This window comes from Camelus dromedarius, chromosome 8, assembly GCF_036321535.1.
Source record: "Camelus dromedarius isolate mCamDro1 chromosome 8, mCamDro1.pat, whole genome shotgun sequence".
Classification (NCBI taxonomy): Eukaryota; Metazoa; Chordata; class Mammalia; order Artiodactyla; family Camelidae; genus Camelus; species Camelus dromedarius.
In genome coordinates this window covers 70,686,667-70,713,252 of record NC_087443.1, presented here as the reverse complement: position 1 = coordinate 70,713,252, position 26,586 = coordinate 70,686,667, and the positions used below count along the sequence as shown (strand labels likewise).

General features: G+C 39.2%; 1 protein-coding gene across 2 annotated transcripts; it reads right to left on the bottom strand.

Moving 5' to 3' along the window:
• Window positions 1–4,101: 4,101 nt before the first annotated feature.
• Window positions 4,102–21,353, bottom strand: LOC105095102 (pancreatic triacylglycerol lipase). 2 transcript variants are annotated; one of them, XM_010987211.3, is made up of 12 exons: window positions 21,308–21,353; window positions 19,712–19,866; window positions 18,966–19,088; window positions 17,616–17,750; window positions 15,455–15,566; window positions 14,084–14,203; window positions 13,859–13,978; window positions 13,231–13,349; window positions 10,974–11,103; window positions 9,781–9,889; window positions 8,515–8,679; window positions 4,102–4,227 (listed from the first exon to the last, which is right to left on the bottom strand). In XM_010987211.3, the coding sequence occupies exons 1-12, from the start codon at window positions 21,351–21,353 to the stop codon at window positions 4,164–4,166; spliced, it is 1,398 nt and encodes a 465-aa protein (XP_010985513.1). In that variant the 3' UTR covers window positions 4,102–4,163. The 2 variants fall into 2 exon arrangements, with proteins under 2 accessions (XP_010985513.1, XP_064344695.1); XM_064488625.1 differs by having other exon boundaries at window positions 4,164–4,227; window positions 19,697–19,866.
• Window positions 21,354–26,586: the final 5,233 nt, after the last annotated feature.

The following is a 26,586-nucleotide window of genomic DNA, read 5'->3' as shown; positions in this document are numbered from 1 at the left end:
CTATAATAAATTCAGATATGGCCAGAGCAGTGAGCAAACACCCAGGAGTTCAAGGCTTTTTGCCCTACCTCCCTCCACAGCTGGTGGGAGACTCACCCTGTTCGATGTTCCGGGCCTTCCTTCTGGATCAGTTGGCCAGGTCATTTTTTTTTTTTTTTATACTGGAGCAGTATCATTTAGACGCTGCTTCAAGGGAACAGCAGGTGGTGATAGAACTCACTGCGTGAACTTAATATTTTAATCTGCACAAACACACAAAACAAAATCATTAATAGAGGTCAAATCCTCCTAGATGTCTTGGAAGATGAAAAAACGCTTAATTAAAAGGAGGCGAAATGTCTCTAACTTTGCACCTATGTACCTGTGCATGTAATTATGAGCCGAGTGGGCCCCACTGTCCAATTTTCTATTTTATCACCTAGTACTTTACAAATTCTGGTATGGACACTGCAGCAAACTCTGATAATGGAGGGTCGTATTTCTCACTTAGAATAGATGGAAGTGCCTTTCCAAATCGCTGACAGTGAAGGGAACGGTCTGATGAAGGAAATCTCCTTCTGTCTGTCTGTCTGTCTCTGGCAGTCTAATGATACTTGAGTACATGAACTTCAGAGACAGAGTTCAACAGCCCATGAAATAGCCTCTAACCACCATCCCCCATTAGCTGGTGTCCCAGTTACCTGTTGCTATTGGATGAGCCAACTCAAAATGCAGTGGTTTAAAACAACAGCAAGTATTATATTATCCTGTTATAATTTTGAATAGTTGGGTTCAGGAGCCCCTAAAAGTCCATGTCACCAGACCACACACAGTTGGTTGTGTTTCCCCAGACCCTCTGAAGGGTGCACACCTGTCCTGTAAGACTTTACCCTCTGAGGCAGTCACGAATCTCCCGCTGACCAGTGCATCTGTGAGCAGTGTGGCTGGTTCACATGACAGTAAGATAAACCTTCATGTGGCAAACACCATGGTGTCCTACCCTACCCCTGAGTTAAACATACCTCAGTGTCAAAGTTCACACTGCTCCTGAATAACCAGGACATTGGGCTGGAGGGCTCTCCTGTGAAGAAGACAGGAAGGGCTTCCCCTAGAGTAATAAGGAAGAGCAGCCAAGATTTATCGAGGCTTAGTATGTGCAGTCAGAGGACTTTACAATACAAAGTTAAAAATGATGCTTTACCAGCAACTTGTGTGTCCTTCCAGAGGTATTCTCTGCATTAGGTGTATATATACTATATTTTATTTAAAATATAAATGATTAACACATTCTAACATTGTTTTGCAAACTGATTTCAAAAATTACCTGTGTGTCTTGAAAACCTTTCCTCATTGGTGCATATAGATGTGCTCCGCGTCATTCATTGTTCCACACTGGACGGAAGGACTCCCTGGTGAGGCTTTGAAATAAGAATAACAACTGAAATACGTTGAATGAACTTACATCCTGGTCAAATTCAGTGAGTTAAGGCAGGATTCATATGCACACAAATCTTTGGATCTCTTTTGAAACTATGACTTCATTTCCACCAGACAGCTCTCCGGTCTTCAAGACATATGACTCCTTGAAAGTCACAAAGGTAAAGAATGAGGTCACCAGATATCATCTGCCATGTCCACACGTCCAGACAAAGCTGAGTAGTTGCTTTCCTCCAGCCAGTCAGCTCTGTCCTTCTTTTCTCCTTCAATTTCAAGTTCAGAATGTACAGATACCTTGTCATCTTGTAAAAAAAAAAAGATCTTGTAAATTCTGGGGGAAGAGTAAGTTGGTTCAAGCTGGGTTCTTACAGCCCCTAATTCCAAAGATGTTTTTGTCTTGAGAAAGTAGTTTTTAAAGTCTTTTCCACAGCCTGGACACTCACCTGCATTTGTTTGAACCACAGTTCTAAATATCCCTCAAACTGGCTGAATTTCTCCCTGAGTTTGTTGTAAATGGAAGTGAGATGCAAGACTTAACGTATCACCAGTCAACTACTGACTTCTTTCTTTTTCTTTGATCAGAGATGCCCTGTCTGTGGGAAGTGAATTTAGCTTCCAAGCATAGCTCAGACTTCCCGAAGTCCTCGATGGCCGTTGGTAGAGCCCACCAGTCCTTGTGGGCTGGCTCACAAGTAAAAGTCTCAGATCACACAGACCCTGGTGCCAGATGGGGAGCATTAGGCCCAAAAGTCTGCACCCTCTGCAGGGGCCCGGGGAATTTCCATAACAGCCCCAGCTTTCAGAATCCCAGAGCACTGGGAACTTCTGGGCCAACTGGAGCAGGACTAAGGTCAAGAAATGATTGGAGCCTGCACTCCATGCAAGTACCAATGGGATTGATTTAAACCCCAAACTTGGGTCAAGTCACTGACCTTCTCAAAGACTTTTGGGGTCTCTGCTTGTCATTGAGGGAGTCTTCCATCATCTGACAGCCACGGGCCTTCGGTCCTCTCTTTGCTAACCCCATGTCCTTAGTGCCTAGCAGAGTGCCTCACACAGTGGGTGCTCGACATGTGCTTACTGGAGAAATAAACGGTCAATCAAGGCCAACCTAATCCCACCCCCTACAACCCCCTCTCTGAATATTGTCCACCAGACGTAACACATTGGAGTTTGCCAAATACTCCATACTCAGTCCACTATACTTTTGGACAAGCTGTCCCCTCTTGGAATGCCCACCCCTGGTCTTATTTTAGGCTCCCCTGAATACGGAGTCTGAGACAAGGGCTTGGATGCAGAGAGTTTATCTGAAAGGTGACTCCAGGAAGCAGGAGTAAGTAAGTGGAGAGGAGGAGGAAAAGTGTTATTAAAAGGGACTGACTCTGCTGGGCTCTCTGAACCACAGACAGAAAGTGTTAGAATTGTTCATACGATGGGTACCTGGGGCACTGGTTACCTTCTTCCTTTTGCCCGCTGCCCTCCTTTGGGCTGCCCCTGGAGGAAGTAAATTCCCTTTACTTCCCCTTTACCCACCCATCCTACCCCTGCTCTCAACCTCTCTCCCTAAATTGAATGCCAGCCCCTCTGTCCTCCCAGGATAGTAACTCATACTTCCTGACACTGTTGCATCACTGTTTCCTGTGCAGCTCCCGCATCAGACTACAAGCTCCTGGAGGGTGAGAAATGTATTTCATCTATTTCACATCCACAGTGCTGACAGCAATGTCTGGAATATAGTCATGGGGGCTCCATAAGCATTTGTTGAATAAAGTAATATATTTAGATTCAGTTCTAATGAAGTGACCAAGTTGGTGCCCCTTTCAGAGAAACTAAAAAAGGAACAAAGTGAGACACTGTGGTGGCCACTCAGATCCCTTCAGGAGGACTTGCTGCAGGAACAGAGATGACTGACAGCCCAGCTGCCACCCCCTGGGTTCACGGGGGCTCTCACACAGAGGCTGTGCTTCCTCTGGCTGCCCTCAAACCCTGACTGAGCGTGGCAAAGGTAGGAGAGAGCCCGTCCACACCTGCGTGAAGTGGGATTCCTGTAAAGGGCCATCTTCAATTGTGGACTGCTCGCAGACCTGGCCAAGGCTTTTCCAGACCTTTGCTGAGGGCTGGGGTACTTCCCAATCCATCTTTCCCCCCTCTGCCCCTCTCATGACCTGCGCTGAGGCCTGAGGTTTCTCCCACCTATTCCTGCTTTCTCCCCTTTTATCCTTTACAGACATTTCCCTGAATCAATCTTTTGCATGTCTGATCCCATCCTGGCATCTGCTTCTCAGAAGATCCAGCTGACACAGACAGAAATAGACAAGGCAAGGAGTTGAATGAGAAGATTTCAGGTTAGAACTGGAGATTCCTTACTCCTTATCCCTCCTGAGATGTCTGATTAAAGATGATGGATAAAGAGGCAAAGGTGTGTACTTGTCACATGTGCCCACCCTCAGGAGGGTCATTTTGGACCTGGAAATCTGCCTTAAGTGATCAGAACGACATCAGTAACATTAGCAGTGGGCACGATGCCTGTATCAAGGAAACAGTGTTCCCAAGATCAAATGCGAGGTCATATGTAGCAAAATTCAACAGTGATTCTTGGTTCTTCAGACCAACTCCAAATTTTGGATCTAAATCGCATTATCCAAAAGTTTCATTGGAAACTGGACGTGATGACAAAGAAAGGAATGTATTGCTTCATCACTAGATTTTATTAGCAGTAAGATTCAGTATTCACAGGTTAGCGGCTCCTAACACGGGTTGAGGGTGAGCAGAATATCTTCCCTCACAGTTTCTTGGCTACAGAAGTTGAACCTGTGGAGAGAAAACAAAAATTCGGCATTTCCCTGAACAGAGCTGGTGCGTTGAGTTTGAAGATAGCCTCTGCTGTCCCCTCAGTCTGAGCGAGGGGCATACCTTGTGCCCAAGACTAGACGTTGGCTGAGGAAATTCCTCTTTGGTAGAAAGGACTGAATTTTCTTTTCCAATTTTATTCCATGGCCATGTAATAGCAGAGAGAAGAGCTATCACTGGACAGGGAGGGTTCATTTGTCACATCTACAAATCACCTACTAAACAAGGCACACTGGCAACAAATGCAACTGAGGGAGACTCAGGTTAGCAGCATGACCAGAAACCAGCCAGAGGAAAAATCCTCAGGTCCTGGTGTTACACTGGCTTGGCATTCTTACTTTAATTCAATATTGAATTGAAATGACTGATTTTACTCATTAAGACTGAACAATACTTAGGATGCTTCAGAGCTAATTTTCTTTAATAAAATATATAACCATATGTAAAGTGCCTGGCACATAAGAAGTGTTCAGGAAATGCTCTTTTCAACTTCATTTTCCTCCCTGCAATCTAATGGCTAGCAGACGTGCAAATAGTAAATTAAAGATTAAAAACTAATATTGATAAGGGTATAAGAAATAAAGTTATATATGAACAAAGGTGAACTGAATTTGTTTTGTGGTAGTTTCAAATTTGCTAGAGTCCAATCTCCACATGTGAATTCTAGCATTGAGCCTTCATTTAATTACCTGTAAAATGGGTATAATAATGGTATTTACCTCCCATCACCACAATCAAGAGAGTAAACATATCCATTATTCCAAAACTTTCCTCCTGTTCCTTTGTAATCTCTCCTTTTCATCTCTTCCCCTAGGTAACCACTGATCTGCTGTCATTATAGAGTATTTTGAACTGTGTAGAATTTTATACAAATGGAATCAAAGGTGTATGTATCCTTTTGTCTAGTTTCTTTAATTCAGTGTAATTTTGTTCAGTATAATTATTTAGAGATTCATCCATGCTCTTGCATAGATCACCAATTCTTTCCTTTTCACTGGTGAGTGGTATTCCACTGTCTGGAAGACTATAATTAGTTTATCCATTCCCTTGTTGGTGGATGTTGGGATATTTCTAGCTTTTGACTATTGCAATAAAAGCAGCTATGAATATTCATGCACAAATCTTTGTATAAGTATATGCTTTCTTTGCTCTTGGATAAATTCCTAAAAGAGGAATAGCTGAATTGTAAGTAGGTGTATGTTTGGCTTTTTAAGAAACTGTCAAACTGTTTTCCATAGTGATTGTATCATTCTACATGCCCTTCAACAGTGTATGAGAGTTCAAGATTCTTTACATCCTCACCAACGCTTGTCAATCTTTTAAATTTTAGCCATTTAAATAAGTTTATGGTGGTATCTCACTGTGGTTTTAATTTGTATTCCCCTAATAACTAGTGGGATATATTTTTTTATTCTTTCACTTTTAATCTATTTGAGTTTTTATATATCAGGTAGGCAGCATACAGTTGTGTGTTGATTTTTTAAAATCCAATTCAATAATCTCTGCCTTCTAATTGTTGTATTTAGACCATTTTAATTTAATATGATTATTCACATGGTTAGGCTTAAGTCTACTATCTTGCGATTTGTTCCCTACTTTGGGTTTTTTCCCCCCATCTTTTTATGCCTTGAAAGTTTTCCATTTTATCTCCTTTGTTGGCTTATTAGCTATATAGTTCTTTATTATTTTAGTCATTGCTTTAAAATTCATCCTGTGTATTTTTAACTTATCACATTTTACCTTCAAGTGATAATATTCCAATTTACATTACAAAGAACATTACAATATTGTGTTTCCATTTCTTCTCTCCTACCAACTATGTATTTTTTTCATATATTTCATTTCTACATGTTATAACTGCCCCCATATTGTCCTTATTTTTTAAATAGCCAATTATTTTTAAATATTTAAATAACTATATTTAAAAATCTCACGTGCTCCCCAGTGTAGTTAACTATTTCCTATACTCTTAATCCCTTTATGTAGACTCTTTTCCAACTGGTATAATTTTCCTTTCTCTGAAGACCTTTCTTTCACAATTCTCATAGTATTGACCTGCTGGTGATGAATTCTTTCAGCTTTAATATGTCTGAAAAGTCTTTATTTCATCTTTTTCTTTGAAAGGTATTTTGTGGATATAGAATTCTAGGTTAACAATTTTTTCCTTTCAGTACTTAAAGAGGTTCCACTGTTTTCTCACTTGCATTGTTTTTGATGAGAGATCAGCTGTACTTAAATTATCTTTATTCCTCCATATGTGTGTATTTTTTTCCTTTGGCTGCTTTTAAGAGTTCCTCTTTCTAACTGGTTTTGAGCAGTTTGATTTTGATGTGTGTTTGTGTAGTTTTGTGTGTGTGTGCGCGTGTGTGTGATATCACTTGGATCTATTGGTTTAAAGTTTTCACTAAGTTTGAGAATTTTGAAGCCATTATTTCTTTAAATATATATTTCTCTCCTCCTTTTGAGTCTTCAATGAGAACTATATTACCTTCTTGAAATTATTTCACAAGTTACTGATATTCTTTTCATTTTAAAAATTCTTTTTTCTCTCTGTGTTTCATTTTGGATATTTTCTATTATGTCTTCAACTCCATTAATCTTTTCTCCTGCAATGTCTAATCTGCTGTTAATCTCATCTAGTGTATTTTTCATTTCAGATATTGTAGTTCTCCTCTCTAGAAATTCAACGTGGGCCTTTTTTCTATATATGCCATACCTCTATTGACATTTTTAAACAAATGGAGTACAAGTTTAATAACTGTTTTAAAGTCTGTGTCTGCTATTCTAACAGGTGGGCCAGTTATGGTTTGGTTTCAATTGATTGATTATTCTCCACATTACAAGCTGAGTTGTCCTGCTTCTTCATATACACGTGAAACTTCTATGGAACGTCACATATTGTGGATTTTAGCCTGGTAGCTGCTGAATAATTTCGCATTCCTATAAATTTTCTTGAGCACTGTTCTGGGGTACAGTTATTTGGAAACAGTTTGATCCTTTCAGGTCTTTCTCATTCTATGCTAATTTTTTCCACTACGGAGGGAAGACCATCCCAAATATTCCACCCAGTGTTTCTTGAATTATGAGCTCCTCTGGTCTGGTTGGTGGAAACAGGCACGATTCTCAGCCCTGCAAGAGTACTGGGTACTATTCTCTACAGTCCTTTCGACTGGATCTTTCACAGGCCTCGGCTAGTTTCCTGATATATATGTGCTGATCAGTACTCTGCTGAGTGTTTAAGGACATTTTCCAGATTTCTGAGATTCTCTCTCTGTAGCTCTCTCCTTTCTGGTCCTCTTTTCTGTGAAATCTAGTTGCCTTGGATTTTCTGGATTCTTAGTTCTGTCTCTTCAACTCAGGTAGTCCTCTGGGCTCTGGCTGAATTTTTCCTTCTTGTGTGACATCCTGGAGGCTCTCTCAAGGGACAATTTTAAGGTTCCACCTTATTTGTTTCTTATCTCTCAGGGATCACTGTCCTTTGTTGCCTAATGTTCAGTGCCTTGAAAGCTGCTACTTGATATATTTTGTCTGAATTTTTGTTTGTTTCACTTGGGAAGGTAAATCTGGTCTCTGTTATTCCATCTTTGCCAGAAGAAAAAGTCTCCTCACTGGACTTAAAGGAGGACTGAATGATATGATGTAGAAGAAGCATCACACCTCGTCTCAGAATTTGGCTTTACACTCAGAACACTTGGGCTGATACTGGTATTGTTATGATTACTGCCATCATCAGCTCACTCTTTCTGGTAGTTCACCACGGTAAATATCCTTCGGCTCACACATGCTTCAGTCCTGATTAGAACCAAGGGTTGAGGTTTGTCTTCACTACAAGGGCCAATGATACACGACAACCTATTTGTATTTCATAATAAGTTAAGCATTTTCCTGGTAATTTAAGTGGCAGTTTGGTGAATCTAGGAAGTTCAGGGAAGATGCACTTACTAAGCACACACATAGCACAAGGCACAGCTGCTAAATGAAATCATCCTTTGCACCTTAGGATTGTGAAGCCAGATTCTTATTCTAACACTTGTATCAGATAACACAATAGTCGTCTACAAATCTATCAAAGCTGTTTTCCTAAAGCTCTACACTTTCTCCTAAAGAAACAAAAGGTATTAGGAAGCAGCTGTGGCTGACATATAGGGGAACTGCTGTAGGTGATTTAACTTAAAGTCATCTTTCAGTGGGAAAAGAATTATAAATGTGACTCAATACTTCCAATCTTTTTGGATTTTTATTACTTACACTTTTCCATCGTTTCTTTCCACACTGATCTGGGATGCTCCCACTTTGGGTAGAGTTGGGTTGATCACATTGTTGTTCCAAATAAATTTAACTCGCTGCAAATCTCCAACTTCCACATCGGAGTCAAATTCGTTGGAATAAGTACTGCCTGGTTCAAGAGTACCCCTTGGGAGTGGAGAAGTTAAAACATACATGAACGTACATAAATAAACATATAAATATATACATATATGTTTCTAAAACCAGCTTACAATGTATTCCTAGGAAGATGATTGGTAGTACACCTGTCAATCTAATGGTTAAATAAATGCAGACACGTGTGCTAACTCAGTGGTAGTTCATTTGCCATCAATAACTCATATTACTTTAAAGTCATCCTTAATTTAATGAAACTTCAAACATGATTTGGTCACAATCCTCCCACAATTTAATAAGTAATAACATTATATCATCCTTTTCCAGTTGTTTTGTGGGTAGAATAATTACTTAGTGATTATAAATCAGATGCTATGCATCAAATTAAATCTCTGATTTTCTCAGGAAATCACAAAGAAAAACTTTAGAAACAGAATTCTAAAATGTCTTAAGTTACAAGGGGGACATAATCTCTTCCTTTTGAGGACACGTGGCAGTACTGTACTCCTGAAGAGGTTCGGAACAAGCCTCCCCTGAATGTGCCGCTTTGGCATGTGGACTATTTTGAGTGAAGGAAATCAAGACCCAGCAGATTTAAGAATAATTTTTACTTCTCCCTTAACTGCCTAAAAGAATTTAGACAGAAAACCTGGTCCAGGAAGAGAACTATCACTAGAGATAACTACAAGGAATAGGAGCTTGGTGTGCTAAGCTGGCGGGGAGTTCAGCTGGGCCTGGAGATCAAATTCTTCTCTCTGTCCCAGTGTCTCTGCATGGCAGACATGGTTTACCAAACATCGGCTCTTCCCATCTTCCTGTGGTTTGTCTTCTTCCCTTTGACGTCCCAGACCTCTACTCCCTCCTCCTTAGCTCAGAGGGGCATGGAAGCCTGAACTGTCTGACTGCCTGTGGGTTCTTATATTCTTGTGGGCCCCCATATGTACATAATTAGATTAGTTTTTCTCCTTTTAATATGTCCTGTGTTAATTTGACCGTCAGACCAGCCAAAGAGCCAAGAAAGGCAGAGGAAAAAAATGTCCTTCCCTACATTCCCGTAAACTCTTACGTCCCTAACATATATTATATGTGTGAAGTATTCCAACATTTAAGAAGCTTGGAGTAGCAGCTTACTTGAAAATTTCATACTGCTTAGAATTTCCTTTATCTCCAAACAAAGACACTAGTATGTATCCTGTAACCTTCCTTCCAGACAGCGTGACAGTCGCCTTATACCTCCAACCTGCAAGGGGGAAATATTTACAAAATATTCGTTTTTAGAAAAATTACTCTGAAAACCACCTAACCTGGATTCCATTACTGCTGAATTTTGAATAATTTTTATACGGTTTTGGTTTCTTCTAATCAAATAGTGATAGATATTCCTTTATCGAAATGCTCAGAGGATAGAAACTGGGGGAGGGGAGGAACAAAGAATCTTTTCAAAGTCAAAAGATTTCAAGCCAAGAGACTAAGCAATATATTTTATTTTCAATTTCTTCAACCTAATAATTTACTCTTGGACATTATAAGAACTTTATTTTAAAAGATAATGGAAAAATAATAAAATGTGATATTTTCATTAGTTTATTTCCTTTTTATAGATCATGAAATTTGAGAGTACTGTCATCTTTTTATCTAAACAATCTACATTTATTTTAACATTCTATAATTCAGCTTTCCACTGTATTAATTTATGGTAACCATCTTACGGCGCTAGTCAATAGTGAACTACCAGTTTTTGCCATTTAGAGCGAGCCTGGGCCAAATTGGAAAGAGGATACAATTTGGCTCTAGTTTTTACAGTACAGCTAACCCTATTGACTCCCATCCAAATAGTTTTCTTCCCCTGTTACCCAGAAGAGAAACGTGGAGTCTGTCCCCAAGTCTCATCATCCCTGCATCCTCTGATTCCCATCAGCCATGGAGTCTACAAACCTAATATCTCTTGAATCTGTCACTTCCTTTCCAGTCCCACAACCTCTGTTTTCTCTCTCCTGGGTTACTTTTCTGCTTGTAAAAAACCTCCAAATTTTATGCAGTGAAACTTAACTGAGTATGAAGAGGCTAGAGCAGAAGTCTCCTGAATTCAGCCCTAGAATCAAATATGAAGACATTTGTTTTTATATCGTTGATAGTTCAAGCCCTAAACTCTGTTCTGCCACCCACGTTAGCCATGTTTACACTGAGCATGGCATTGAGGTGTTTTTCCATTTTGAGGAGGAGTGTTTAAAACTTTGGTATAGAAAAGCACTTTCGCATATTTTCACTAGACATGATAAAATACCCAGCATTGAGAATTTAAGACAAATAAAATAGAGACTTACGAGCAAAATTGCTGGCATCACCAGTGTTTAGGTAAAATGTCTGGCCCACATCTTTTGTTTTTCCAGGAAATTTATTAGCGTAATGACCCATCTGTGGGCAGCCTTCACTTGGACAGGGGAAGCACTTGTTCTAGCAATAAACAAATGATGAATGAGGATGCTCTTTTTATAAATCATGTACCATCTTATTCCATGTGTTGTTGAATTCTCAAATACTCTAAAGCCAATTCTGTTCTGATAGTAAAAGATGACTTTAATAGTGTCTCAGCAAAGGTTAAAAACGAATCTCACTATTTACAATGATAAATCAGCAATTTCACTGTTAAATAACACGATACCAACAAAAATATTATAAAAATCACTTGAGAATTTATATGTATATTAATATATTTAAATTTTTTTCTCTTTTGTGCCTCTAAGTTGCTCCAGGTGCCCCAAGACACCGATCTGCCCTTAGGTGGTTAAATTTATTTTTCTAAAAATTGCAAAAGAAAGAGCTGGAGGAGATAATCAGCTTCTAATACCCGCTGGGTACCCAACAGGACCCACTGGGATGACAACAGGCTTAAAAGTCAAGATTTCCTCAATTCCTTTAGCTCCCACTTAGCATATCAAGGTCTGAATGATTCAGATCTCAGAATTCTCCTAGCGTGAAGAGAAAATGCCCCAGTTGGTCATTAAGGCTTAGCCATGAGGTCAGGGTCTGGAGAAGATGGCTATCATATAAGAAAATGTCCTCTCTTTCTGGGCCAAGAAATTGTGGGAAGAAGAGAGGGAGGAGGCGGACAAACAGAAACTCCTGTGATGGAAGGGCAAGGCTGCTCCACGGTAGAGGCAAGTGGTGAAGTCCTGAATCAATGGACTAGATGGGGACTCAGCTGAATCTGAATCTGCATCTGACAAAAGTGAAGGGGGCTGAGCCAGCCAGGAAGAAATGGCCAAAGCTCTCTGAGGGCATTACTCAAGCCAGAGGAGTGGATGTGCCCATACGTCATCTGCAGATGTCAATCATGAGCCCATCAATAAGGTGGACCCCCCCCCCCAGGCCTTCCTCTCTGCCCTCCACACTGACCGCCACCACTGTGATCACCTTGCCCAATACCAGACTGGGGAGAAGCTGATGAGGTGATCCAGAGGCTGAGAAGTCTGCAAAACTGAGAATTTTTTCTTATAAAAGTGTCTGAGCATCACCTAAAAGGACTATTTAGATTATTAAATCAGATTAAGTTTTAACTGGATGAAATCTAAAGCTTCTTTGTTTGTTTGTTTTCCCCATTACCTAGAAAATGGGGATTTGAGAAAATAAAAATAAAGCTAGACCAAAGAAAGGGAGGTGTTCTTGTTGTATATGCAAGCTGTACAGCAAATAAAATATGCACCCACCCCCTCTTCCCTACACATAATAGCTGACATTTGTTGAATGCTAATTGTTATATTTTAGGGCCTGAGCTGAATATCTCACTAAATCCTCCCACCAAATCTATGGAGTCTACCATTATTATTTACATTGCAAAATGAGGAAACTGCCTTAGAGAAGTTAAGTATTTTGGCCCAAATCATTAAACTATTTAGTGGTGAAACCAGGATTCAGATCCTCTCTCTTCATTGCTAAAGTATATGCCCTTGAAATAATTTCACCTGGCATGTTACTTGAAACTTTAGTAACTAATATAGGGTATACACATTTTTATTTGAAAAAAATATATAGTGAAAGGAAAAGCCATAATAATAAAAAAAAAAAAAACAGAAAACCCAGGCCATTGATATGCCATATTCAAGGTCATGTTTAAGGATCCTAACTTAGATACCCAGAGAACACCAAAAAAGATGAAGACTCAAAAAACATCTTGGTAATTATGAGACTGCACAGAAATGTCCACACGTCCATAATCATACACTTCTATAAGGTTAACATTTAAGACAAGATTTCCATGTTCATCAGCATCCTGTAGCCTTAGCTCAGATTTCTACAGACAATTTGTTTACTTAGAATTACTTCCAAAACAAGTTTGAACCTGATACACACAGAAGTGACAGAGAACCAGGTAGACGTGGGACATTTCAGTTTACAAGCTCATTTCTCTAAAGTTCTCCAATGCCTTATCACTATTAAAATAAACATATATGATTGAAAGTAGAAATAGTGTGGCAGTCCTGTTGTAACATTTACTGAATGCATGCTGTGTACAGTGAATCACATCGGTCATGAGAAGTGATGGGCACAAAATACTTTAGGTGCAAGGTAGATTCTACTTACTGCAGTGAAAACACTGTAAGAGGCACAAGGAAATCCAGCAAAGCCATCAGGGTTGAGGATGCTATCAGAATAATATTTGTAGCTTCTTAAGTGATTACAGGCCACAAAGTCACGAGTTCCTTTGAAATCAGACATGATTACACATCAGCAGATTTTGTTTTTTCCAAGTTAATACCACCTTCAGGATATAGTTGTTGGATAAATTTCTCTGTTTAGTGTGAACTCACGGTAGTCACAGAACAAAATCGTTTATGAAAGGTAGTTATGATTCAAGATGCAGCCAGAAGTTAAGTACTGCTTAAGATAATAATAATTATGCCATAGCTAAATGAAATGGAAAAATAACTCTAGAAGGAAAAGATTAGTCCATATAGATGTAAGTATAAATTGGTAATGTATTCCCTGAATAATTAGATCCTTGGAAAGGTGACTACAAATACATTTTCTTTCCTATAGTCTTCTCAAGTCCACTTCCCCCAGTGAAAACCTGTATCTTGGGGATGCAATTAAAAATTCTTTGTTACAAAAAATGTGAGGCCTTTATAATACTAAAGTATGTAGCAAATTTATCGAAAGGATACACAAATTTTCCCCCAAGAAAATCTCTTCATGCACATAATAGTTTTACCTTCCCAGATCCCGTCTATGTCAACAATCTGAGAGAGAATGTTCTTCTGACACCCGGGCATTTCTTCTCCTCCATTTGGAAAGAAATCTAGGTGGCCCACAGTTTGGCTCATTCCAAGCCCTGAGGAAATTTTAAATGTGGGAAAGTTGATGTTAACATACAGACTCAAAGCACTCTGAAACACTCTTATGTATAGACTCCAGAAGAACAAACTGAGGAACTCACCCAAGTTGGGGATCATGGGGGCAGCATCTGTGTGAATTACATCCACAAACTGGGCATCGCTGGGGTCCAATCGGACTAGTTCAGGTGTGTCCTGAAAGCAAGGTTCAGCTGGATCCAACCCTAAAGCAGACGGGATGCGTCATGTTAGTGTCCATCAGTGTCCATGCCCGTTCACCTTTCTCATGAGTTACAGACCTGAGTGCTAGCATCAGTGGTAATCATGAGTAATGTGTGGAAAGAGGTAAGCCGGTTCTTCCCTATCTTACCATTTTCTGAAGAGAAATCTGTGTCTAATTTACTATTTGCATTAAAGTGAATTTTCCTCAAACCATGGAATTTGGCCTTAATTATGGATGCTTAGTTACTGGGACAATCCCCTTCACTAGCAGCAGTTACAAGGAAAGAGCCAGGCTCCGGGAAATTCTGGACTTCTAAAATATCTTCAGGCTAACGAAGTTCCACCTGTATTGCAAACTCCCACGAGGGCGAGGATCTTGGCTTTCGCAGCCCCCAGGACCACAGCCTGGCACAGTGCCTGGCTGAGCAGGGTCTCATGGGCATGTACAGACTATGGGAAAGAGTGTTCTCTCCAGCAAGTTAGCGAGAGATATTCCAGATGTCCCCACCAACCTAAATGTAACCAACTTGTCCAAAGTATTAAAAAAGAGAATCAGGAGGTCAGAGGCAGAGGGGGAAGATATAAGAAAAAAATTATCATTCCCTGAAACAGTCACTTCTCAGATCCAGGATAGCAAAGTCTTGAAAGTTACAAGGTTGCTGTAGGACCCTGGGTATCCAACACATGACTCCACTGGCTGCATGCAACCAACCTGAGGTTTGTAAAATAATATTTTGTAATCTAATTAGTAGTCTGCAGAGATGGCAGCCCAGGGCAGCCAGACTACCTGTCCCCACAATATCTGGGTTGGGGCTGATGAGAACTTGGCTAATTATCAATTGCTATTGAAGCAGAATATAATTACTTATACATTTTTGAGCTCTTTGGGTTTAATTCTATTTATCATTTATTCTATTATTTATGCTATTTATTCTATTCATGAAACTCATCCTTTATGAATGCCTGGCAAAGAGAAAGTAGACATGAATAAGACTGCCAGATGTTCTTAACTCACATTTTAGTCACATGCAATATTTATATGTTAAACAGAGCTCTGTAGACCAAAGATCGGTATTAATAAAAAATTCACAGGGTCTCAGAACACACTGATTTCTCTGATTACATGGCCTAATTGGGAAAATGTGAAAACTTGTCTCCTCAGTCAAAAACGGGTCTGTGTCAAATGTCTACCCTTTTAGACCCCACATGGGCTACATTTAGTCTATGTTTGCAGCTTTTATCGTTTTACTTACCTGTGATTCGTCCAACGGTCCCATTGGTCCTCCTTCCTGCCTCCCCAGCGGCATGGGAACCCAGGCTATGGCCAATGATGTGGACGTTGGAAAGTGAGTATCCAAATGATGACTGTCAGAAAGGAAACTGCTTCAGAATGTATTCAAATTAGCAAAATTCAAGATGGGCGCAGAAGAGGATTCTCCGAAAACTCAGCTTTTAAGAAGACATGCTGCCCCTTCAAAACAATTGATTTTCAAGGATTTTTTCTTTTCATCTATAATGGAAAATGTCAGTGGTTTAACATTTAAACTGGTGGAAGCAGTGTTTTCTTTTATTGTTTTACTATGTGGAGGAAACCCTTGATGGAGATGAGGACTTGTTACTCAGAGGTGACGAAGCAAGGATCTGGATTAGAAAATAACACTGACTTTTCAATCAGTGGTGCTGGGAAAACTGGACAGCTACAAGCAAAAGAATAAAACTGGCCCACTTCCTTAAGCCATACACAAAAATAGACTCAAAATGGATTAAAGACTTGAATGTGAGACATGAAACCATAAAACTCTTGGAAGAAACACAGGAAGTATGCTCTTCGACATCCATCTTAGTAATGTTTTTTGGATATGTCTCCTCAGGTGAAGGAACCATAAGCAAGAATAAACAAATGGAACTATATCAAACCAAAACACTTTTGCACCGTGAAGGAAACCACCAGCAAAACAAAAAGACCACCTACTGAATAGGAGAAGATATTTGCAAATTATGTATTGGGTAAGAAGTTAATATTCAAAACATACAAAGAACTCACATAACTCAACATCAAAACCCCCAAGTAATCTGATTAAAAAATGAGCAGAGGACCTGAATAGACATTTTCCTATCAGACATACAGACGGCCAACAGACACATGAAAAGATGCTTCACATCACTAAGCATCAGGGAAGTGCAAATCAAAGCCACAATGAGATACCACCTCCTACTTATCAGAATGGCTGTTCTCAAAAACACAACAGATAATGAGCGTTGGTGAGAAAGTAGAGAAAAGGGAGCCCTCATACACTGTTGGTAGTAATGTAAACTGGTACAGCCACTAGGGAAAACAGTATGGCGGTTCTTCAAAAAATTAAAAATAGAACTACCATATGGTCCAGCAATTCCACTTCTGGGTATTTATCTGAAGAAAATGAAAACACAAATTCAAAAAGATATATGCATCCTTACGTTCACTGCATAATTATTTACAATAGCCAAGATACGGAAACAACCTAAGTGTCCATTGACTAGGTGAATAGATAAAGACGACGTGGTAAGGCATGGCATATTTTATTGTGCTTTGCAGATACTGTATTTTTTTTTAATAACTGAAGGTTTGTGGCAACCCTGGGTTGAGCAAGTCTATCAGCCCCATTTTTCTAACAGCATTTGCTCGCTTTGGGTCTCTGTGTCCTATCTGGTGATTCTTACAACATTTCAAACTTTTTCATTATTTTTACACTTGTGACAGTGATCAGTGATCTTTGATGTTACTATTGTAATTGTTTTGGGGCATCACAAACTGCACGCATGTAAGATGGAACACTTAATTGATAAATGTTCTGACTGCTCCACTAACCAGACATTACTATATATATATGTATATATACCTGAAACTAATATAATATTGTATGTCAATTATACTTCAGTTAAAAAAAAGAAAAAGACAAAAATTAAAAGTTAAAGAGAAAAACAAAATAATGAAAGAAATTACTCAAGTACTTCCAAGTTTAACATTTTCTAAGTTTTAGTTACCAAATCAGGTTAGCTTGTTATTATTGCACTTTTCTTAAAAAAATAAAAAACAAACAAACAAAAAACCCCTAGTTTAATCTTTGGGTTGACATTATCATGTCAACTTAGTTTAATAACTGGTAAAATTAAAAGAAATATTGGTGGAATTTAGTAGAAACAACCTACTTGGTTGCTTGAATAATAGCACTGAAAAATTAGTTTATTCACTTTAATAAATATATTGATGAAGCCCAAATCTAGATTTTTTCCCCGCATTTTTCTTTTCAGTCAAGGAGAAAGCCGAATCTCAACAGAAACATATCTTTGGCAATTGACAGCAATATATAAAAAAAGAGAGCATCTAGAGAGTAATGTGCCCGTCTTTTATGTAACCCAGAGGTAGCTAGTTACCTTAAGAACTTCAGCAAAATATGCCACTTCTGCCCCCACAATCCGGATATTCTGTACGGCTTGTGTGTACGTAGTTCGGGAGCCACCTTTCCAGTCCACGCAGATACAGTTCACGCTTTCCACCTGAAACAGGTTCTGGTGGAAGAGGCCCAATAGACAGGTAAATAATTCAGGATCTTTACTAATTACTAATGAACACATTTAAAGACTAGGATATATTCATTCCCTGACCTGTATAATATGATGCTCGTTTTTAACCCCAAACCAATAAACAAAAGTTCTAATCTGTTATGGTTATGGAATCCCTTTTAAAGTTCAACATTGAGTCCAAACCAGAGGTTTGGCCATATGGAATCTCAGAAATAAATTATATACACATATCTGAAAATCTACATTCCTTTTGAGCTGAGAATCATTTTTTTCTTCACTGTATAGAAATCTGTTACTACCCTCTTCCCTCCCCAACTCCAATAACCATCAACTACCCAATAATTATAAATTATTTTAGAAGACAAGTTATGGTTTTACGGTTTTTTTCAAAACTTGTGAAGTCAATTAGACCTCTCATTTTAACTCTCTTCAGGGTCAGCCAAAACCTCGAAGTTAACTCAATGTAGCCTTTGGCTTGAGTCATAGGCAGGTCTGAAATTAAACGGGTCTGGGACCTAGTGTCTTTCGTCATAAGACCTCTAAAGAAATGGCTTCATCTTTGTGCCACAGCTGGCCACAAAAGCTTGTTGAAGAAATGAATTAATGAGAATGTTCCTCAAGTACTAGCAGTTACCAGGGACATTTGTTCTATTTGATTTTATGTCTTTTAATTCTTCATTATCCCAGGGCACATTGCCAAAGGCAAATTTAAGAAAATAGGATCCCTACTGTTGAAACAACAGAAGCCAGAAATGAAAATCTAGTTTCCTTAGCTATTGCTGCTGTAGGAGATCAAAGAGTAGCAAGGGAAAATCAAGGGAAAATAATTAGTGTGGGCAAAATGAGTTATCATAGTTCTTCACATAGAAATCAAAACCTACTGAAGAAATTAAAAGCTAATGAAAATGCAACAAATGTTGCATCAGTACGGCAACATCTGTTGCTAAAATTCTGAAATATCTCTGTATTAGTTATTAAATAACCACCACCCAGAGCCACCAAGTACCTGCCAACCTTGCTGGTCTGACTGTCCCAGGTCCCCTCCACCCCACGTTCTCCCCTGGGAACCCCAGGCAGGGTCAGAGGATCCTCCAGTGTCATGGTGGCAGGCATTTGTCCTGACTGAGTGGAGCCTGTGCCATCTCCATTGTTACTTATCACTCCAGAAACCATCTTCCCTTACAAGATTTCCAGTCTCACCTTGCACATATTGACCAGCCAGCTTTCTTCTCCATTGTCTATGAATCCGTGAATAATAAAGCGGGTTATTCTATCCGTTTTGAAATTGGAGGCCGAGATAGTTGATGGATCTGCAATGATTTCCTATTTGGGGGAGAAAAGTGTTTAATGTCAGGTTTCTGAAAGTATCCGATAAAACTGTTTTCACCTGGAGAGAAGTGGCTAGTGGGAGATGACTGCTGGGAGTGAGTTTCTTGTAAGGATTCTCCCACGACAACTAAACTGTTTGCAATCATCACCAAGCCACTGCTTTCCAGATGTCATAACATTTTTGCATTTGCTATACTTGGGATTACATGTCTCCTATAATATTGGTGCTAGGGGTCTAGTCTTTACACAGTGAAAGACTTTGTGTGTGTGTGTGTGTGTGTGTGTGTGCATGTGCGTTTTATAGATGCAAAATATGTTGAAGGTAATATACAATACTTGAAGATTATATAAATATAATATCCCTTTTTAGCATATTTATTAAATGGTACCATAGAGGTAGAATAAAAATAATATCAAGTTAATGGATATTTTAAACAAGTTATAAAATAAAACTTTCATAAACAAGTTGCATAAAATAATACTTAAGCTCATTGCCCTAAAAGTCCACAGAGATGCAAATTCCACTGTCTGATTTGTTCTCTTTAGAAGACAAAATTCAATATCATTATTACACAAAACAGAGGAAATGTAGTTATGAAAACGATGCATGTTCTTACTTGAAAGTTGTCTGAGTTTTCATTAGTATATAGGAGGAAGCGGGTGTTGACATCTTTTGGATCCCAGGGCAATGCTTTGAGGGGTCTTTCTATAATTCCTGCCCAGGGGGCATCATCGCTGAAGCAGCCAAGTCTTTCGAAGCAGACTTCTCTTCCTGCAGTCACCCAGAAGTGTTTGAAGGGTATTAGTTTAACCGGAATGCTCTTTCTAATGGTATCTCTTCCAAAATTGAGTTAAATTGCATTTTGTGGCATTTTTTCTTCCTCCACATCCCCATGCACCTTCCTGTATACAATTCACAAAACAGCTTCAGTAGACAACATCCCAGCTAAGAGAGGCTGCTGCTCCTCGTTTCCACCGCACAGGACTGCCTTGCACCCCGCCTGTCTCTGTCCAGTCCCGTGCGAGGGCTGGTTTGAGCCTCTCAAGTTAGATTTCTTCCTTGGGCTATTGGTGCCCAAGAAGGGAGCAGCCTTGTGTCCCCAGGCTTTGGTAGAGGGGGATGAGGCAGCCACCTCCTTGTAGCCATCTTCTGGCTTTGGGCTTTGGGTGGAGACCTTAAGTTTCATGCAAATGCCAAAACTTTCGATCTCTACCTGTCTGAGTATTCAGGTCTCTGACCTATATCTGAGGGACTTGCTGGGTTCCTGTGATGAGAAGCTGCTCTCAAACAGTCAAACAGAAAGTCCATGGTTGACACGACTCTGTGTTTGGATGTTAATCCATAAAAGAACAACACAAAGGAAGGGCTCTCCAGGAGGATAAAGTCTAGATTAATAGTGGGAGCAGGAGTCGTCACTGTCGTGGGGGCTGCATTCTCAGAATCCTACTATGTGCCAGGTGCTGGGTAAGATGATTCACGTGACCTAAGTCTCATAAGTACCCTACCAGGGGGGCGGTGTTATATGCCCACTTCACAGAGGAAAACTGTGAAGCACAGAGAGGTTAAGAATTTTGCTCAGGGAAGTACAGTTGTGGCTGGTGGAACTGGGGTTCAACTCCTCCACTCGACTCCAATTTGCTAAATTTAGCAAACAAAAATACAAGTTAAATTCAAGTTTCAGATAAACAATACTTTTTATTATAAAAATAACAATAAGTTTAAATTTTGTTAAATTTAACTTTTGTTATTTTTTATTCATTGTATTTTTTTTGCAAACTTTTTTTTTTTACCCTTTTTTTTGGTTGTTGTTGGTTTTCTTTTGAGGGGGATTAATTAGGTTTTATTTACTTATTTATTTTTAACAGAGGTACTGGGGATTGAACCTCTGCAGGGCCTCATGCGTTCTAGGCATGTACTTTACCACTGAGCTATAATACTCTCCCCCGAAATTTTGTTTTTTTTTTTTATAAGAATAAATTTTACTGTTTATATATATATGTCATATATTCGTTGTTTATCTGAAATTCAGATTTAACTGGGCAGCTTCGCTTTTGTCCGGCAGCCCTGCTCCCAGTGCTGTGCTCCTAATCACGACCTCTCCTGCTCACTGTGCTCCTCATTCTCGTAGTGGCCTGAATTCAGCCGTTACTGTTTTTCTTCAAAGTACTGAACAGTAAATCTCCCCTAGCATGACATAACTATCTTTTCTTACCTATTACTGCTCCCAGCAACAGCGAAAGTGTCCAGATTAGCAGCATCTAAATAAAATTAAAAGAATATAATTGAGTCTGACTAAGCTTTTAAACGATTGGCATAATTTAAGTGCAGTTAGACCTCTGGGGGAAAGTGGGTCAATTCTAACAAACAGGACTTGGAAAACATGTTCCGACTCACCGTGGCAGTCCTGTTAAGTCCTGCGCACAACCAGTAGCACCCAAAGGTCCTTTTGTAGGCAGACCTTATCTTTTTTGAGCAGTTCCGTGGGAAAGTGGCATGAAAAAAAGAGGAGGTACCAAGCACGTATTTCTAATTTTAATCATAAATAAACCAAGATTGATAGAGTAGGTTAAGTTTTCCACAGTATTTTTGGAAAGATGAGGAAAGGGTAGATATGAAGAGTTCTCTCTTAATGTGATTATACAACACTCAGAATCACCAGGACTTCACGGTAGTGAAGGTTCTCTTCTGCCTGTTTTTTAGTTTATAATTCTCTGTGCACGTCTGTGGGTATGTGTGAAACTAAATTGTTTTCACAGATTTGATAGCAGCGGTCTTGACAACAAATACTAAAAGCTTCCCAGCTCATGCAATTTTTGTCTAACCTTGCCTTACCCTCCAAAACAGCGAAATAGAGGCAATTCTTCAAAAGAATTCATTTCTTTTAGGAAAGCTGTTGATATTTTATTTTGATAGTCCATTGGACTCATTTATTTCTCAACAATATCATCCAGGAAAGAATAAGTGAACTGATAAAAGAAACTAGGGATACTTCTAAGAGCATAGAGGTGAAATCAGTGACCCCATCACCAAAATGAAATTATGCATAAGAGAAAAACAAAATTCCACTTGGAAAACAATGGTCTGGGAAATATAATATGAAAGAAAAGTCTGTGATAGAAAAGATTTGGGATGTTTTCAGTTGGTGATGGGTTGTTAAAAATAAATATTAAAAAGACTATAATACGGAAGCATAATTTTAAGAGACCAGGGACATGTAGCCTAACAGAATCAAAGACATATGTTGAATCATATGAAATTGCCACATTTGCAGGTCAAAAACAGTCAAATAATTCAGTTCCCTGACACTTAATGGGAGCGCAAACTTGGGTTAACAAACTTTGATATTGTATTGCTTTTACCAAATCATATTCTCAACTTTATATAAGCACATAAGAAATGTATAATCAAAACCAATGCTTTCTATATTTGTCTTTATACTGCTACTTCACTGCAAAATGACTAAACACAAAAGAATAAACAATCAATACCAGTCACCACATTATCTATGAAACTTAGCTCAGTTACCTTGAAGCTGCTTTGCCAGCAGGAATCAGCTGCAACCTGTCTCCTTGCCGTAGGAAGCGCAGACATGCATTGCTTGCTTTGCTTAGATTGAGGTCATACATTCAGAGCTACTTTGCTTATGGAAAATCATACTTTGTCCCTTGCCTTAACTGGCAGGACATGCTTTGCTTATAAGGCACAGGCGGATAGAACAGGCTGCTCGTGCTCACAGAATGGGAACTTAGCCCTTAGATGGGAACACTTGGGCTGCTTTACATGCTTAGACGATTTCTGATCATTGTATGGAGACTCTGTGGTGGTCCGGTTTTCATTATCACTTGTTTGGCACACTGTAACCTTGCTCATGATTGTCTGAGGTTTAAAATAACGGTTTGTACTATCAATATTGTAACCTTCTCTCTAAGCATAAATCAAGATAATGTTTCTGTTTTTCACCAACTGAAACTACTGACCTGCACCCCTGCGTGTACACCAAGCCCCTGACTCATTCCTATGACATATTTTACTTTGATTCTTTGCTTAACTCTTCTCAATAAATACAAGAGCTTTGGAGGAGCTTGGGGAGTTGGTCTCTGGCTTCCCTTCACTGTCTTGACTTGATAAAGTCTTGAGTAATTTCATCCTTCCTTGGTGGGACTTTTGCTGGACAAAACCCACAACGAACAGAATCCACAACAGGTGACTCCGACGTGATCACCGCTCGCAGTGATGAAAACCCACAACTGGGGACCCCTATGTGACAGTCAGCAGCAGCAAAACCGACGTGATTGTTAGCAGCGGCAGGACCGGCGTGCTCAGAAGGAGAAAAACTTCATCCACGGACTTCAAAGAAAACTTCGTCCTGGTAAGGGGACAGCAATTGCCCGCTCGGGACAGTTGCCAGCGTGTCTAGATTTCAGTGAGAGCTCTTCTTTTCTTTCTTTTTGTAATACGGGTCAACAAATGACGAAGGAACAGCTCCTTTATCCTAGAACATTGCAGCAGCTGCTAAAGGCAACTCATTGTATGGTGTCCGAGGATGAATTGATAAAGCTGCTTCAGATCGTGCATGAATTTTGTCCATGGTTTCTTGATCATGGAACAATAGATTTAAAATTATGAAAAAAAAAATCTGCCATACAAAAATGTTTTAAGAAAGGTCAATATTAAGTATAATGCCATTTACCTAGGTTTAATAAAGGTCAAATAAGGTCTTGTTATATCTATTGCAAATTTAAAAAAAAAAAAAAAAAGTAATTAGTGTAATAAAGTTCTTATAAATAAACACAAATGAGATAAGAGCTTTTGAATAAATGCTTTAAAATAAGTATATTTAAAAATGTATGATTAAAATAATCTACAAATATTTGGTGTTTTAAAAGTCTAGAGTTGTGCTAAATTAAGTTAAATGATGGAAATTTATTAAATAGCTATGCCATTTTCAGATAAAATAAACTTGAAACATTAATTGCCGAACATTGAGTCCCTCTTACAAAAAAAAACTAAAGGTATTGAAAAATATTAATAAATGTTTGGTGCCACCATAATATTCTCTACTATTAAAAAAAATCTCAGTAAGGTAAGATGAATGTGTAAAGGAAGGCATAAGGGATGAAATTATATTTTGTTGATTGAAAAAGAGTGACTTGGTCCTAAAGCTGGTTACTTCTGAATAGAAGGAAAAAATAAGGGACAAAATAACATGGATATAGAAAGTTGTGGAAGGTTTGTGGAAGAGGAACCCCAAAAAAAGAGTTTTTACATGGTCAGGATCGGCTAAGTTTAAAATAAATTTAGTCAAAGTAAATGAATCTTAAAAGTAACCTGATACAAGACTAAAACTGGCTTTCTCTCTGTTAAGAGGACAAGGTTTTCTTAACTTGTTAATCTGCCTTTAATAACAGATTATAAAGTTTCTTTTACCCACAGACCCTTTTTGGTTGCCTGCTTGTCACGTCAAGCCCTTTCATAAATTAAAAATACTATCCGTTCTTCCCACACCCGCGGATGTACGATTCCGCTCTGGAGATGGCTAGTCTCTTCCTTCAGGACCCACCAACGGAGACCTGTCCACTGAAAACCTGTCCAATGACTCGAAATGCCCCTGATGCCACTTGGGCACAACTAAAACAACTCAGCATCCAGGACACGAAAGTGATGCAACGGGAACAGTGACAACCAGGTTTCTGGCATACCTGGCTGTAGTTACTCATAATTCAGCTAAGGTGTTGCCACTCTTTCTCTTCTGCTTCTTTTTCCTCCTGTTCAAACTCATATCTGTTAGGCTCACGTTATTGATCCTCCGGTTTTCAGGCCAGTCACTCGGTGGGATGCTAACCCCTCTGTTAATACTAATGATATTCAAAAGGACCGGAGGAATCTGGCTTCCTCCACAAGGTCACTTAACCCTACACCGTGACTGGCTCTCTCTTAATAAATCTGTTTCTTTTATCTCATCTTCTCCTCGTATCTGTTTTTCCAAAGTCCTTACACCTTCCTGTCAAACAGTTTCAAAATGGAGACCTAAACGATTTATTGGATGGCTTATGGCCTTTATTATTTCTGCTGTAATTATCCTTGCCACAGCTACTGTGGCTACTGTTTCTTTAACCAAATCTACTGACACAGCTCAAGTTGTAAGCCGTGTCATAACCAATGTTACTCACACTATGATTGCTCAAACCCAAATCAATAATTATATTACACATGGGCTTCAAGCCTTAAAAGCTGCCTTGGAATGGCTTGGTGATAGACAGCAAGATTTGGTCAATCAACAACCGCCACAATGCGATTGGCAACATGACAAAATATGTGTCACTCCCTTTCCTTATAATCATTCTCAATACTCCTAAAATTATATTAAAAAACACCTTCAAGGTGTATTTTCCTCCAGTCTCCACTTAAACATTGATGCTCTTTTAAGGCAGCTCCATCAGCAGCTTCTGTATATTCAAAAAAAAACCAAAAACAAACAAACAAACAAAAAAACTCAAACCAATATGGAACAAGATTTATACGACAATTTAAAATTGCTAAATCCATCTAATTGGTTCCACGGCCTTAACCTCCGCACTTGGGTAACTGGAGCGCTCGGTGTCCTCGTCTTTATTGGTTTTCTCGTAGTGTGCAAAGTGATCTGTTCCCTGCAAGCTGCGTCCAAGCAACAACATCTGATGATGACTCTGCTTCAGTCAAAACCTTTGGACTCTATTTCAAACAAAAAAGGGGGATTATGGGGGCACAAACCTGGGTTAACAAACTTTGACCTTGTATTGCTTTTACCAAATCATATTCTCACCTTTACGTAAGCACGTAAGAAATGTATAATCAAAACCAATGCTTTCTCTATTTGTCTTTATACTGCTACCTCACAGCAAATTGTCTAAGGGCACGGACTGAACTCTCAATACCAGTCACTATGAAACTTAGCTCAGTTGCCTTGAAGCTGCTTTGCCAGCAGGAATCACCTGCAACCTGTCTCCTTGCCGTAGGAAGCGCAGACATGCGTTGCTTGCTTTGCTTAGTTTGCGGTCATACATTCGGAGCTGCTTTGCTTATGGAAAATCATACTTTGTCCCTTGCCTTAACTGGCAGGACATGCTTTGCTTATAAGGCACAGGCGGATAGAACAGGCTGCTCGTGCTCACAGAAGACAGTGACTTAGCCCTTAGATGGGAACACTTGGGCTGCTTTACATGCTTAGACGATTTCTGATCATTGTATGGGGACCCTGTGGTGGTCCGGTTTTCATTATCACTTGTTTGGCACACTGTAACCTTGCTCATGATTGTCTGAGGTTTAAAATAACGGTTTGTACTATCAATATTGTAACCTTCTCTCTAAGCATAAATCAAGATAATGTTTCTGTTTTTCACCAACTGAAACTACTGACCTGCACCCCTGCGTGTACACCAAGCCCCTGACTCCTTCCTATGACATATTTCACTTTGATTCTTTGCTTAACTCTTCTCAATAAATACAAGAGCT